The 14,940-nt window shown below is 36.3% G+C and overlaps 1 protein-coding gene across 1 annotated transcript in view; it reads left to right on the top strand.

Annotated features, from left to right (window-relative positions):
- The first annotated feature begins 3 nt into the window (after positions 1-3).
- Positions 4-14,940, top strand: part of LOC115219678 (cilia- and flagella-associated protein 221-like) — a 160,125-nt gene continuing 145,188 nt past the window's right edge. Inside the window, exon 1 of the mRNA XM_036509463.1 lies at positions 4-1,165. Within this exon, the coding sequence (XP_036365356.1) occupies positions 1,045-1,165 (121 nt within the window). The 5' untranslated portion in view covers positions 4-1,044. The remainder of the gene's footprint in view (positions 1,166-14,940) is intronic.

Genomic DNA, 14,940 nt, shown 5'->3' with positions numbered 1-14,940 from the left:
TGTTCTTATTTCACAAAAGAGTTCCTATTTAGAGGTCGTTTCCCCTTTTCATTCCCTGTTGCCATAGCGACCAGTATGTTATTGTTGATACTGTTTTTCTTTCTAATGTATTTTCTGTTGGAAAACATTGTCATATTTTCCACTTTCATCCGCTATTGCTGTTTTCACCGGCAATTTAGCCGAGTGAATGATTTTGATAATAATAGCAACGACGACTACAACAATAACAACGATTATGAAGATGACGATGTAAACTTAATTTTTAACGAACTTTTCTAAGACTGGAAAAAAACAAAAAAAAAAAACAAGAGAAAGAAAAAAAGAAGCAGGGAAGGAAAGAAAGGGTAAACTTATAAAATTTTATCTTAGTATGGAGATACAGACCCAGTTGACAGAAACTTCAAAAAGAGAAAGATAGAGAGAGGAGAAAGAGATTAATTATAGCAACTTTGTATAAATACGTAATTTCAGTTGATGGATTTTATTAAATTGTGATGGTCATTGCTTGAAAGCGAAAGACTATAACTAACAAAAAAAACAAAAAAAAAAAACAAATTAAATTAAAAGTATAACTTTTTATCAGTACAGTATCGAGAAAAAAATCCTTCCAATTAACGGAATTTGTAATGGTGGTCACTTCTTGATTAAAAAGAAAAAAAAAAAAAACTCGGCAAAACAAACGATGAATTAAGAAAAGAGAGAGAGAGAGAGAGAGTGTGTGTGTGTGTGTGTGTGTTATTTTTTATTTTTACATTTGAAACGGTTCATCTTGATCAGAAACTTACTGAAAGTGATCTTTCCAGCATGGCTAAAATAAACTAAAGATCTAAGAAATAACCAAGATACACGCACGCACACACCACACACACAACACACATACACACACAAACTCGGATACGTACATAAAAATTTTCATAAAGAAAGCCATCACTGTGGAATTTTTTTTGCAATCATTTAAAAAAAAATTATATATTTATATATATTTTCGTTAAATGTCAGATTAATATCGTCCTTTGGTCAGTTTAGAACTTCATAACGTCAATAATGACAACAGAATTGGATTGTACTGCGACGGGACAGAATGGAAGTAACTTTTTGGATACCTTCCAGTTAGTGGAATCTCTTGAAGACCGGCCACCGGTACCTAACCACTTGCTAGACACCAGTAAGTGACAAATGTCTTTCGTGTTTTGGTATCTTTCAATAACTGAACATGAGAAGTGAAAGTATTTCTTTGACAATTTCCGTCAATTTTTTTTTTACTTTTTACATCATTTATGTTTATATATTTTCGTGTATCTACGTGTTTGTGTGTGTGTGTGTGTATGTATACATATATATGTGTGTATGTGTATATATATATATGTATACTCTCTTTTTACTCTTTTACTTATGTCAGTCATTTGACTGCGGCCATGCTGGAGCACCGCCTTTAGTCGAGCAAATCGATCCCAGGACTTATTCTTTGTAAGCCTAGTACTTAATCTAGCGGTCTCTTTTGCCGAACCGCTAAGTTACGGGAACGTAAACACACCAGCATCGGTTCTCAAGCGATGTTGGGTGGGGGGACAAACACAGACACACACACACACATATATATACGGCGGTCTTCTTTCAGTTTCCGTCTATCAGATCCACTCACAAAGCTTTGGTCGGCCCGAGGCTATAGTAGAAGACACTTGCCCAAGGTGCCACGCAGTGGGACTGAACCCAAAACCATGTGGTTGGTAAGCAAGCTACTTACCACACTGCCAATCCTGCATATACCCACACACATGTATGTATGTATTCTTTAAGTTTTTATGTGTCTCATTCATTTGACTGCGGCCATGCTGAGGCACCGCCTTGATTTTAGTCGCAGAAATCGACACTCCAGGACTTATTCTTTGTAAGTCTAGTACTTATTCTATCGGTCTCTTTGGTCGGACTGATAGGTTACAGAGACACAAACACATCAATCGATGGTGGGGGAGCAAACACATACGCACATGACGCGCTTCTTTCAGTTTCCGTCTACCAGATCCACTCACAAAGGTTTGGTTGGTCTTGCGTTACAGTAAAAGACAGTTGGCCAAGGTGCCACGCAGTGGGACTGAACCCAGAATCATGTAGTTGGGAAAGAAGGGCTTTTTACCACACAGCCACACCCGCGCTATATGTTTATGTATATATATGTATGTAAGTATATGTATGTGTTCATGTGCCTGTATGTATATATGTGTTTGTGTATACACATACGTATACAGTAGTTACATATACACAGGTTAATGTTTACAACTTGACCCGGAAACGAAAATCAGAAAATAAAATAGTGCAATGGGTGTAAAAAAATGTGTAAGAAACCAATATATAAAAAAATGCGCGTAAAGCAACAGGAGGGTGGGGAGAGGACCTCGGAAAATTCACAAGATCCGAGTTTTTTTCCCTCATACCATTTGGGAAATTGTTTTTTTTTTTTTTCAATGAAATTTGATATAAACAACTTTCAAATAGCATACATTACGATTATAAAGAAATTTGTGGGAAAAATCTTTTTCAAGGGGGTAAGGTGAGGACTTCGGAAAATTCACAAGATCCGATTTTTCCCCTTGTAACTGTTAGGAAAATGTTTTTTCTTTTTCGTGAAATTTTTTATGATTTTCGTTTTCGGGCCAAGTTGCAAACATTAGCCTAAACACATAATACATACACAAAAAAATACCTAAACAAACGATTCAGCTGGAAAATTTAAAGAAATAGAAAAATTTACGGAAATTGTCCGAAGAGGTACTTTCACTTCTCATGTACGATTATCGATAGACTGACTGTCCGTGTTTCAATTGTCGTTTGTTTTTTTTAAATCATTTCCATTTTTGCTAACATTTTAATCTTGCTTTGACCAGTGCCTGTGTTATTGGTCCTCATACATGAAACCCCTTATTGTTGTTCGGAAAAAAGTGTGGTTGGTGGGGGAAGGGAACGCCCCCCCTCACCACCACCACATCCTGGAATCATTGGAATTTTTTTTTTCGTAGAATGAATTACGGGATCTCCTAATATATCACAAAACTCTTTTTTTTGGTTCGGAAAACAGAGTGGGGGGTGTTGTGGAACCCTCAGAAATTTGACACACCCCCAAATTTCCGATGATTCCGAGATAATGTGTGTGTGTGTTTGGGGGTCCGGTTTCCCTCCCCCTTTTTTCCCCGAACAAAAATAAGGGATTTGCGGCGCGTTAGGTCAGGGTACTTGATTCCACGCAAAAAATCCGAGTTTTGTTTTTTTCTTAGTGAAACTCGTGGGGGTGTACTTCCCAACATTTACCCACGCGGAGCTTAATTTTTGTTTTGAGAGTCCATCAGCTATTTACAGCTATCCTTCTCTTTAACATTTTGAACCTCAAACCCGTGTAGTAGCTCAACTACCTCTTAAAGGACCTGCATGTACAACACACAACACAGCACGGATGACACCTCTACGTGTCATGTTGGGCCAATGTCATTTTCCGTAGCCTACAATGTACCTGCATTGAAACGTCCAGCCTCGTCACAACAAACTGTGTCACATTGATTCTGATTAAACGTGAATAGAATCATAATAAAGAGTAAGGACTCTCTTCGGTCACGAATGACCATGGGATTGCATCTAGAATTTTCCCTTCCGAGGCAAAAATCCGGGCAAGGTTGTTTATGGAAGACCAGCAGTCACCCATGCATACCAGCCTCCCCTCTCCATACCACCGATGTTATCCAAGGTTAAAGGCAAAGGTCGATACAGCTTGGCACCAGTGATGTTGCAACTCATTTCTACAGCTGAGAGAATTGGAGCAACGTGAAATAAAGTGTGAAGAACACAAAACACAGCTCAGTCTGGGAATCAAACTCACTACCTTATGACTTTGAGCCTGGCGCTCTAACCACTGAGCCATGCGCATTCATTCGCTCATATTAGAAGACCAAGAAATGAACCAAATGGTAAGAAACTTTTTTGGTTAGAAGTAGGGACCAGTTGAAAGTCTATAAAGAATATGTGACGATGCATCAAATTTGAAAATTATGACTTTAATTTTACAAATTCCATTCAGATTCTGTTGTGGCCTTAAAAAGGTTTAAACGGTGCCTTCGTGTTGGTTTGTAGAGACTTCATCTTTATTTATTTACTAGCAGTATAGCCCGGCGTTGCTCGGGTTTGTTTCGACCCTTTAGAATTGGAATTTTTGAAAAGTAAAAATTTTGCATTATGTAGCTTGTTATTCTCTTTAATTGAACATTTTTCTGGTTGAAATACACCGAAAAATGGCGTCACAGCAGTCAAAAAATCTTAAAAAATAGGGATTTTCATAGAAAAAAAGCACCTCTTTGATGTAAATAGTTTTTGGTGTTAACATGGTCCGATTTGAATTTTTTCTTCTACAGAAGGAAGAGCAAGCCTTCTTCTATCATACTCTCAATTTTGGTCAACTTGCGCCGCAGGGTCTCGGAGGAGATAGTGTTAGTTGAAGGCTACCAAACCTGCCGTACACAGACAACTTCAGCTTTATATATATAGATTTCTTTTGTCTATCGTGAACTATAATTTCCTATGTCTCCTTTTTTGTGAACTAGGATCAAATTGAAATTGCAAAACAACTTGCCGGACATGTTGGTAGGAAGATTAGGGCTGGTGCGATAGTGGTTGTTCTAATGTTAAAATATTCCAATGCAGTGTTTCTCATAGGAAGGGCAAGTTCTTCTACCAACTAGATGGACTTGTGCCGACTGAAAAAGCAGGTTGACAAACTGTCGTATTAATTACCCCACTGAAATAGTCCCTTTAAAACGATTTTTATCTTTTTAGAAATTGTCGGATCTTTTCGAAAAGATCCAAATTGTCTAATGAGGGAAATAGATAGATAGATAGAGAGGAATGGAAAGGGTGTAGAATTACCCTATACATGGCACGTAACCCAGATTGATTCTTGTTGCTGATGTATTTCTATAACTCATTGAGTTCATTGTTGTAAGTACTTTCGAATTAGTGATTTTTCTTCAGACTTCCTCTAATGTTAATCTTTATTAATATTCATCTAAACAGTCTGAGGCGAGCTGGCAGAGTCGTTATTAATACACCGGACAAAATACTTGGCGGCATTTCGTCCGTCTTTACGTTCTGAGTTGAAATACCACCAAGGTCGACTTTGGTTTTCATCCTTTCGAGGTCGATAGAATAAATTCCAGTTTGAGCACCGGAGTCGATGTAATCGACTTACCGGGCGAAGGCAAAGAATACGCATACCCGGTGTTTAGGGTTAGAGTTAGGGTTTAGGGTAAGGGTTAGGGTTACGCCGAAAACGGGTGGTGTGCATTTTCTTTACCTCCGCCCGACATACCCCTTTCCCTGAAATTGTGCTAAAACTTGAAATCAATATTCATGAAAGTTGTAAAACCAAAACAGAAATCTTTGTTGTAAAAGATTAAAACGTTTTTGTCCTCTATCACCTCTTCTCTACCACTTGTAGTTTTTCATTGTCTATGAAAAGCCTCCCTTACCAACGGCATTTAATCATACATACGTGACCCTATTCTATTCTCCAATTTTTAGCGAGGTGGAAGTAGTGTTTGTGGTTAAAGCCCTGGTAATATTATGATCTTCTGGTTTAATAAGAATCATGATAAAAACCGTCTAGAAATACGAAGGCAAGTTGAAGTTGACTGCCACATTTATTTCGCCGCTAATAGAAAATACGACAACTGGTATACATGAATAATTCTTTTAGTTAAAATACAGAGGTTCCACGTTTTTCTTGAAGATGTACGTGGAAAAACCACCAAACATGGCGACAAGAATTTCTCTTGACAATTCTCTGCTCACTCGTCATAGATAGCAGAATAAAACTGCTCTCATGCCGAAGATCCGAAGTCCATCGTACAACCCACCTCACTGAAGATAATAGCGGGGAAAGGTAGACTTAAATAGCCAAGGGTAGGATCAGACAGAGCACAATTTTCTTGCCGGGCAAGTGGTCTGCTTGAATGACTTAAAGCATCCAGTCGACACGAACGGGTATGGTCGTGTTGACCACTTAGTAGAAAGCAATGGTGATGAACCAAAATGTGGGTACTTAAAGGTAAAGAGCGAACATGCTTGCTACAGACTTTTTTCGGCTATGTTGACCTATACTATCCGGCATACATACTCAATTTTTGCCCCTACCATATTTGTTTCCTCAGAACTTTCAGAAAAAATAGATATTTTTTTTTGTAATTTTTCTACAAATACCTTCCAGGTGGTACTTATATTCCGATAACAATGAAATTTAATGTGAAAAGAAAAAAAAATAATGTTTCACTTCATAGATATATATGAGATGTTTGTCTTGTCAGTATGTATGTGTGCCCGCCCACCATTTTCATTTTTATACATTTAATTCCAGTATAATCGTAATCTACACCTTCTGTAAGATTTTAGTTGAAAATTTTATTAACACTACACATTTTCTGACAGTTATGAAGAAACAAAACGTTTGAAGTACATAGTTTGAGTGAGGTTTGGCTGCTTCTTCTAGCTTTTAGAGCGTCCATATTTACAGCCTCCCTCCCTTGTGTCGTCTGCTCGTTGTTCACCATGCATCCACGCATGCACAAGAAAACAAACGAATTGGTAAACTTCCGGAAGATTGGTGTTCACCGGATGTGGATATTCCGAAAGATGGGCGTGATGGAGATTGGCGGGAAAATGTTAAAAAGGAAATGCTGGAAAATAATTTTTTACAATGTGTAATTAGAGACGAAAATTTGAAAAAAAAGTTAAAAACAAAAATTTGCGATCTTTTCGGTTTGAACGGCATTTTTTTCTAGCGGTGTCATATGAAATTGTCACCCATAATTATGACCCTAGTATCGATCTATTGCATTTCAATCTGTTTTAGGGTTAGGAGTGGGGGGAAGGGTATCTTTTTTTCTTCACAAATGTAAATAAACCCAATCTGTTTCTTAAACGAGGGACATATTCATACGGTACAGAATGTTATTTACCTCAACAGACGTCATTGATTGGTTGAAATTACAGAAATTGAAGAAGAAAAAAAACCAACGAATATCTTACAAACCATAGAATTTTCTCAATAAAGCCAAGAGAAAAAGATGTTTTATAAACACATTCTACCAGTATACGAAGTTTAACATTTTTTAGTTACCTAGAAAATTATGTTAAAAACTGCCGTTCAAACCGAAAAGATCCCACTTGACGAAGAGAAGCAAGAAAAACTTCATATAGGTGTAGAATGTACACATTTTACTCAAATGAAATACAGAGCTGTGTTTCTCAACCGGGATCCGAATAGCATTTTTGTGGGGTCCACACAGTCAAAATAGTAAATTGGGTCCACAACAGTATTTTAAGGGTTCATGAATTAAATTTTCCTTTCGATGTATTTATTGCAAGAATCAGCTAGGTTACTTTCTCTCTCTCTCTCTCTCTCTCTTTATTCATATGTTTCGTCTCATTCGATACCCTGACCCCAACGTTTGTTTTGTCCCCTCTTTTTCTCAACCTTATGGTGAATAAAGAAATGCTCTTTCTCTTTCCCTCTCTCTCTCTCTTTACTTAGTTCAACGTACAGCAGTTAATGTGTGAAAAGTAAAATAGGAATTTTGAAAGAAGCGCCTTTAAAACTAGTTTTTAAACATAAATGATTATAGGGGTCCACTGGAATAAAATGGTAGTCAAAGGGGTTCACAAATTGAAAAGAAAAAAATGGTTGTGAATCACTGATGTAGAGCCTCGCTACGCACTATTGCAGAAACTGGGAGAGGGAGAGAGGGAAGGAGAGAGAGAGAGGGAAAGAAAGAGAGAGAGAGAGAGAGAGAATTACTTTGAATAAATGCAGACGACATCACCATATGGTGCCGGAAAACACGGAGATTGAGGTGGTCGGCATCATTTTAAAGGATTACGAAGTAGGGTCAGAGCAGTAATTAACCCTGATATATCGGAAGGCCAGCATCCCGGCACCTAGAGAGACAATTCCTTGTCTTTGGTCATCGTTGTCGAAATCTCAGGTCAAAGTACCAGTTAAGTTACTTAGGATCTGGTTCGGTTCGGACCTTAAGGAAAGCAGAAAGACTTTGTTTCTTCATAACTGTCAGAATATTGGTATTTTTAAAAATGAAATCTAAAAATACTTTTCTGATGGTGTAGATTTCTATTACATCGGAATTTGTTGTGGGTGGGAAGAGGAGTTTCGGAAAACTTCCAGTGTTGACTTTGTTTCCTCATAACTTTCAGAGAAATGAGTATTTTTTAATGAAATTTTCTACTAATGCTTTTCGGAGTGTGTAAATTACGAATATATCTGTATTTATTGTGAAAAGCAAAGCAGTGAGCATACATACACATATATTGACACACGTCACAATTTTTTTTAATGAAATTTCAAGTTTCATTTTGTGGATATGTGGAATATGTCAGTATGCTCGTGCACGAGTCCACAATATTTGTTTTGCCATATTAAATTCCGACATAATCGTATTCTACTTACTCTGAGATGTATTTATAAGTAATTTCATTAAAAAATTAACCATTTTTCTGAAAGTTATATGGCAACAAAACCGACTCGTGTGAATTTTCCGAAACTCCTTACCCCAACCTTGGAGAAATTTATTTTACCACATGTTCCGAAATGATCAGAATCTATATCATCTGAAGCGTATTTGTAGAAAATTTCATTAAAAACTAAAAAAACTATCCATTTTTCTGGAAGTTATAAGACAACAAAGTCATGGGTGGGGAACACATGTGTAGGAACGTTTCGTCAATGTTTTGGAAAGGAAAAACCAAAGACGAGTGCCGAGAACAAATCCCCATTAATTTTCCCCTTGTCCTTGTTCCTGCCAGATCAGAGAGGTAAAGCATGATGTATTTGTTCGCCAATCTTTCGGAGATGGCTTCCGTTCAGCTCTTTCTGAATGAAACGAAGTTATAACCAGTTTATTGAGAGAAAGAGCTGAACGGAAGCCATATATATATATATATTTGAGTAGTTGAATGAATTATCTTATTAAGGATAATTCGGAAGATAACCGATACCTGGGTAGCAAATTCACATCAGAAAGAACACGGTTGAAGCTACGTCCCTAGGGCATAGACTACGTGTCTTCGTGCGGAAATTTGTATGTTTATTTTAAAATTATAAGTATATGAAAGAATGGAGTTGAACGACTAGAGAATAAAGGATATTTGTTAACTAGTCGTTCAACTCCATTCTTTCATATACTTATATATATATATATATACAGAGAGAGAGAGTGTGTGTATGTGTGTGGTATGTGTATGTATATACAGATATAATATTTGCACATACATGCATATATAAATGTATATTTGTATATGTTTTTACTCAAATATATCTAAAATTGAGAATTAATTTTTCTACATGAAAAACAACTCTGTCTAAGGGAAGCAACTCTTTACTTTATTAATACGAGTTAAGGTTTCTGTCAATTTTCTTTTTTTTTGCCCTACACGTATTAGCTTTCAAATATTTTTTAATATATCAGTTTTCAACTTCAGTTATTTATTTATGACTTGAAAGCATTTACTTCCAGCTCTGCAAATGACTGGAAAGTAGTTTGTTTAGAGTCTCTATCTTTTTTTATCTTTCTGTTTCTCAGTTTTGCTGTATTTTTTAAAATCTTCTATCATATTTTTTTTATCTTCCTGCTTCTCAGTTTTGCCAGCTTGTGTGCAGCTGCAGAATAAAATAAACTGCTTAGAAAATTTGGAACAAGGAACCCACGCAGTACCACTAGTCTGCGTTTATCTACCACCACACTACTTGCATGACAACATGTTCCCCCTGACAAAAAAAAATCTCTTCTGACTTCATATATCACTCCGAACCCACCGACTTTCTACAACTAGGATAGTTCTATTTGCTCTTGTACACTAGTTGATTAAGCCACTACATTAATTGCTTGATTTATTTCTAACTTTCCAACAAAACACTCTGCTGTTTTGTTCATATTCAACAGTGATTCTGAACTGGCATCCATATGGCTCTTGGGGGTCCATTTAAGATTTTGTTGTTAAAATTCATCTGCAGTAAATTGGTTATACTACTGCAATACACAAAATATTTTAATAATTATTTTATACAATTTCTAATAATATTTAGGTATGAAAAATGTAGGATTTTTTAAAAACACTAAATGGCTATAAAGGTCCACCCAAGTAAAAGGGACAAAAAAATGAGTCCCTAGACAAAAGATAGTTGAGAACCATTGTTATACAACTTTTACTCAGCATGAAATTTTCTGTGGGTTTTACATTGTGTTAAGGCATTCATTCTTGACTTTTGTCCTTCCATAAGCCACAAAGTGTGTGCTACAATGATAGGCTCTGTCTTGGCCAAACTCTTTCACTATCTCCAAGGATATACCTCAGTCAATGTTTTTGTGAATCATCTCTTCTGTAAGAAGGGTGCACTCTACGACCCTTCTAACATCTGATATCACATGATTCTGATTTCTTTAGGGTAACATTTGCTGGAGACTTGCACCTTTATGAACCACAAAGGGAGCCTTTCATGTGGTGGTTTGATCTGCCATAAATTGCAGCCTAGATTCCCTCCCCAAGGGCATGTAGAACTTCAGTATCTAATGTATCAATGTACAGTAGGTACTGAAGTTCTCTGTCCCCTTAAATGATAGAGTGGTCATAGATGGAATTCCTGTAATCAAAGGTCCCTTTGATCAGTGGTGAACTAGACGCTGCCGTCTAATGCCAAAGAACAATGAGCTGTTGCTCTTGAGATCCATGTGAAAGCACTATTATTTCCGATGCAATTTCCTTTGATGTAAAAACATTTGATCTTTTACTGTATAAGGACTGGTATACCTGTGAACTGGTATACCAGTGAACTCTATTCATTTCTCATCAGAAGTTTTAAGTTCACAACTTTAACGACCATCTTTGCATTAACAGTTTTGGCCACCTTTTTGAATTCAGTACCTCTACCACTTGTAGACATTCTTATAAAACCAAAAGCAGCACAGCACCCATCGCTTTCAAGAACATTTTTTCATGCTCAGAGTTGTTGAAGCATGGAATAAACCAACCATGTCAGATGCTCACTGTACAGACATTGCATCCTTCAAAATTCCATGCTTCTCAAAATTTGCCAACACTCCCCGCTGATATGTTTATGCACCCTTTCCATTTTATGACTATTTTATTGTTCATTTTTCTATCTTTTTGTATAATATCCTGTGTACTTCTAGCTTTCATTGCTGTCTATCTTTACTTGACTTAAAGGTCTGTTTTCTCTTCCCGTTTTTTAACCGTTTCTTATAAGTTGCAGTACACCCGAACACAGTTACTATAAGCTCATTGTTATTATTATTATTATTATTATTATGATTATCATTACTGTTATTATATTTTAAATGGATTGATGTAACTTTTCATAAAGATAAACTGTCATGACGAAGAGCGCAATTCGATTGAAAAATAGATATTTTATTGGTTGAACGATATTTCAACAGTAAGCTTTCTTTGTCGAGTTCAAAATAAGAAGTAATATAAATTCAAAATTATAGAAATTTAAATTTAAAGTATGAATGAGAGTAACCACACATTGATGGAATAATGATGTCATTCCATTAATGTGTGGATGCTGGTTGCTCTTTTTCATACTTTAAATTTAAATTTCCATAATTTTGAATTTTTATCACTTCTTATTTTGAACTCGACAAAGACAGGCTTACTGTTGAAATATCGTTCAACCAATAAAATACCTTTTACAATCGAACTGCACTCTTTGTCTTGACTATTATTATTATTATTATTATTATTGCATTGAGTCAAAAATTCTGCAATATTTGGGTAACTTATTTTCTTTATTTATGAAGTTACAACAAAAGCAGCCTAACATTCAAAGTAGAGGCCATTGTGTTGCACTCTTGGAATCCACCTTTCTGCCTGTTCTTTAATCCCATGTTGATACCAGTTCTTGTCCTTTGAGATGAAGAATTCCTTCAGTGAAACTTCCACCTTCTCTTGGTTGATGAATATTAATGCTTCTCTCACTCTTCTTTCCACAACCTACAAACATACTTGGGATCTTGGAAATATCTTACAATGAGGGCACTCATAATAATTCAGTCTTCTTCAACAGTACAAAGTTTTTATCATTATCCTTATTAAGAAAATATATCCTCCTAATATATGAATAACATGCTGTAGAGATTTGAATATTCCTTGTTTACTCCAGAAATGAGGCGTACCATCTTGTTGGACCTATTGACAGTTTGGTAAATTAGTCAAAAAATGTTGAATATATTTGCCAAGGAAACACCGCAGTGCTACTGATAGGAAACAGTTAATCTTTCTGATAGGAAAAAAGATATCTTTCTTCTTATTCATCTGTCATGCTTCAGGTGTTAACGAGTATGGACCTCCAACCCACTCCTGCCCTGCACACAATTTAAAAAGTTATTTGGTTTGTCTTTATTGTAGCTGTTTTTTAAGGGCGTTGAGTACATCTTTCTTTCCTTGTCTTCTGATAGATCACCTGTACAAAATAAAGATAGATCACCTGTACAGAATAAAGATAGATCTGTACAGAATAAAGATAGATCACACGTAGAGAATAAAGATAGATCACCTGTACAGAATAAAGATAGATCACCTGCACACAATAAAGATAGACCACCTGTAGAGAATAAAGATAGATCACCTTACAGAATAAAGATAGATCTGTACAGAATAAAGATAGATCACCTGCACAGAATAAAGATAGATCACCTGTACAGAATAAAGATAGATCTGTACAGAATAAAGATAGATCACCTGCACAGAATAAAGATAGATCACCTGTACAGAATAAAGATAGATCACCTATACTGCTGGAATGGGGATGCATTTAATGTGCCTGTGCATCAAATATAGTACTTTTCGAAGTTTTCAACCATGATGTCCATAGCAACAGAACACACCTGAGGAGAAAAGACAAAGGGGTAGATTCTTTACATCTGATAAGAGATTGCTAGTTTTGGGAATATGATTGAATGTAACCAGAGGATGTCTTAAAGTCAGTTGAAAATGATTAATCTCAAATAAAAAGAGATAATTGATGTCTCAAATGAGGAGATGCTGTTCTCTATCTGTTGTGGTAATCTGATTTTGGTACAAGGCCTACATTGTCCCCAGTACTAAGCTGGTTCTTCATTTTACTGCCCCACCACTGCTACCATCACCAAGGGATGTACCATACCTAGTGGTTAGGCTGTTGCACTCACGATCACAAGATTCTAGTTTCAATCCCTGGACCAGGTACTGTGTTGTGTTCTTGAGAGCGAAACACTTCATTTCACATTGTTACAGTGAACTCAGCTGTAAATGAAGCAACCTTGCCATGAAATGACATCCTGTTGTGATATTGGTTACCTGTACACCATTGAAAACGGGCAGCGAGCCCTATGGATCCTATGACTCAGGACAATAATGACCAGGCAGGTAGTGATGGTGATGATGATGAAAGGATGAAAGGCAAATTTGAACACAATGGAGTTTGAACTTGGAATGTTAAGTGTCAGAACAAATTCTGCAGAGTAGTTTTTGTACTGAACTTATAATTATTACACCAATCCACTACCCTAGTTGTAATGTAACAGTGGTTGTAGATAAAGTGGCAATCAGGAAAAATTGCTATTGTAGCATTTTGTCCATCTTTACATTCTGACTTCAGATTCTACCAAGACTGGCTTTGCCTGTCATTCTTTTGGAAGTCAATGAAATAAGTACCATTTGAGGACTGGAGTCAATGTACTGTATTTTTACCCTTTAGTGTTCACATTATTCTACCAAAATTAATTCTTTTTTATCCACATTGTCTTGAACTAATCATGCATTATCTTGTAGCTATGAGATTCTAATGAGGTAACTGTTAATTTTTAAAACAATATTGTAGGGTTGGTGTGAGAGACCAGATCTGGCCAGTTTGAACATAAAACAGGCAGAATACTTTTGGCCAGATATGGCCGGTTTGAATGCTAAAGGGTTAACGTGTATAAGGAACCCTTTTTTGTCAAAAACTAGGTTAAAAATATATGGGAGTTTCTTATACATTGATAATATTATAATCCCTTACAAAACCTTTTTTACAAATTTTAAACCCCCAAAATTAGGTGGTTCCTTATATACGAGGGTTCCTTATACAGATAATCAACTTACCCTACATCCCTGAAATCGCTGGTCTTGGGCCAAAAATCTGAAACCAACAGTGATAGTAGATTCAAAAGTTGTCAATTCCAAATAATTAAGTAGTTTTCAATTTCTTCTTTATTTGGAGGTTCTTGTGTACAGAATTTAGGGACAAATCTGAGTTCTCTTTCATGCTTAAGATTGATAGGAATAAGATTAACCCTTTAACATTCAGATTATCCTGTCAAGTGTAATCCTTATTTATTCATATTGTTTTGAATTGGTCATATGTTTTCTCTTAGCTTTGAGATTTCAGAGATGTGATTGCTCTCTTTTAAGAATGACTTTCTTGGGCAGATGTGAGAAGCCAGATCTTGCCACTTTGATCATACAACTGGTGGAATATTTGTGCGGGTTATCGCTTGTTTAAATGCTAAAGGGATAGGGGCTGGTTCTTAAGCTCTAGTATATTGCGATGAAGCAGGTGAGTGAAAAATGCCTCTCTGGCAAAATTCTTCCAGATAACTTGTGTTTTGCATTATTATTACAACTAGAAATTCTCTTTGGAAATGAAGTCAGGCTGGGAAGTCAACTAAAGAAATCAGCAACTCCAAAAAAATGGAACCCCCACCCCACCCCACCCCTTCCTTAACATATCAGAATTAGTTCTAAAATCCTCATCAGTAACTGGATGGAGTCATGTTGAATTGAGTGTAGTAGTGGCAGTAGTAGTAGTAATAGTAGTAGTAGTAGTAGTAGTAGTAGCAGTAGCAGTAGTAG

This window comes from Octopus sinensis, linkage group LG15 (assembly GCF_006345805.1).
Source record: "Octopus sinensis linkage group LG15, ASM634580v1, whole genome shotgun sequence".
Lineage (NCBI taxonomy): Eukaryota > Metazoa > Mollusca > Cephalopoda > Octopoda > Octopodidae > Octopus > Octopus sinensis.
The sequence above is the reverse complement of the archived record's forward strand: the minus strand, read 5'-3'. Positions and strand labels throughout refer to the sequence as shown.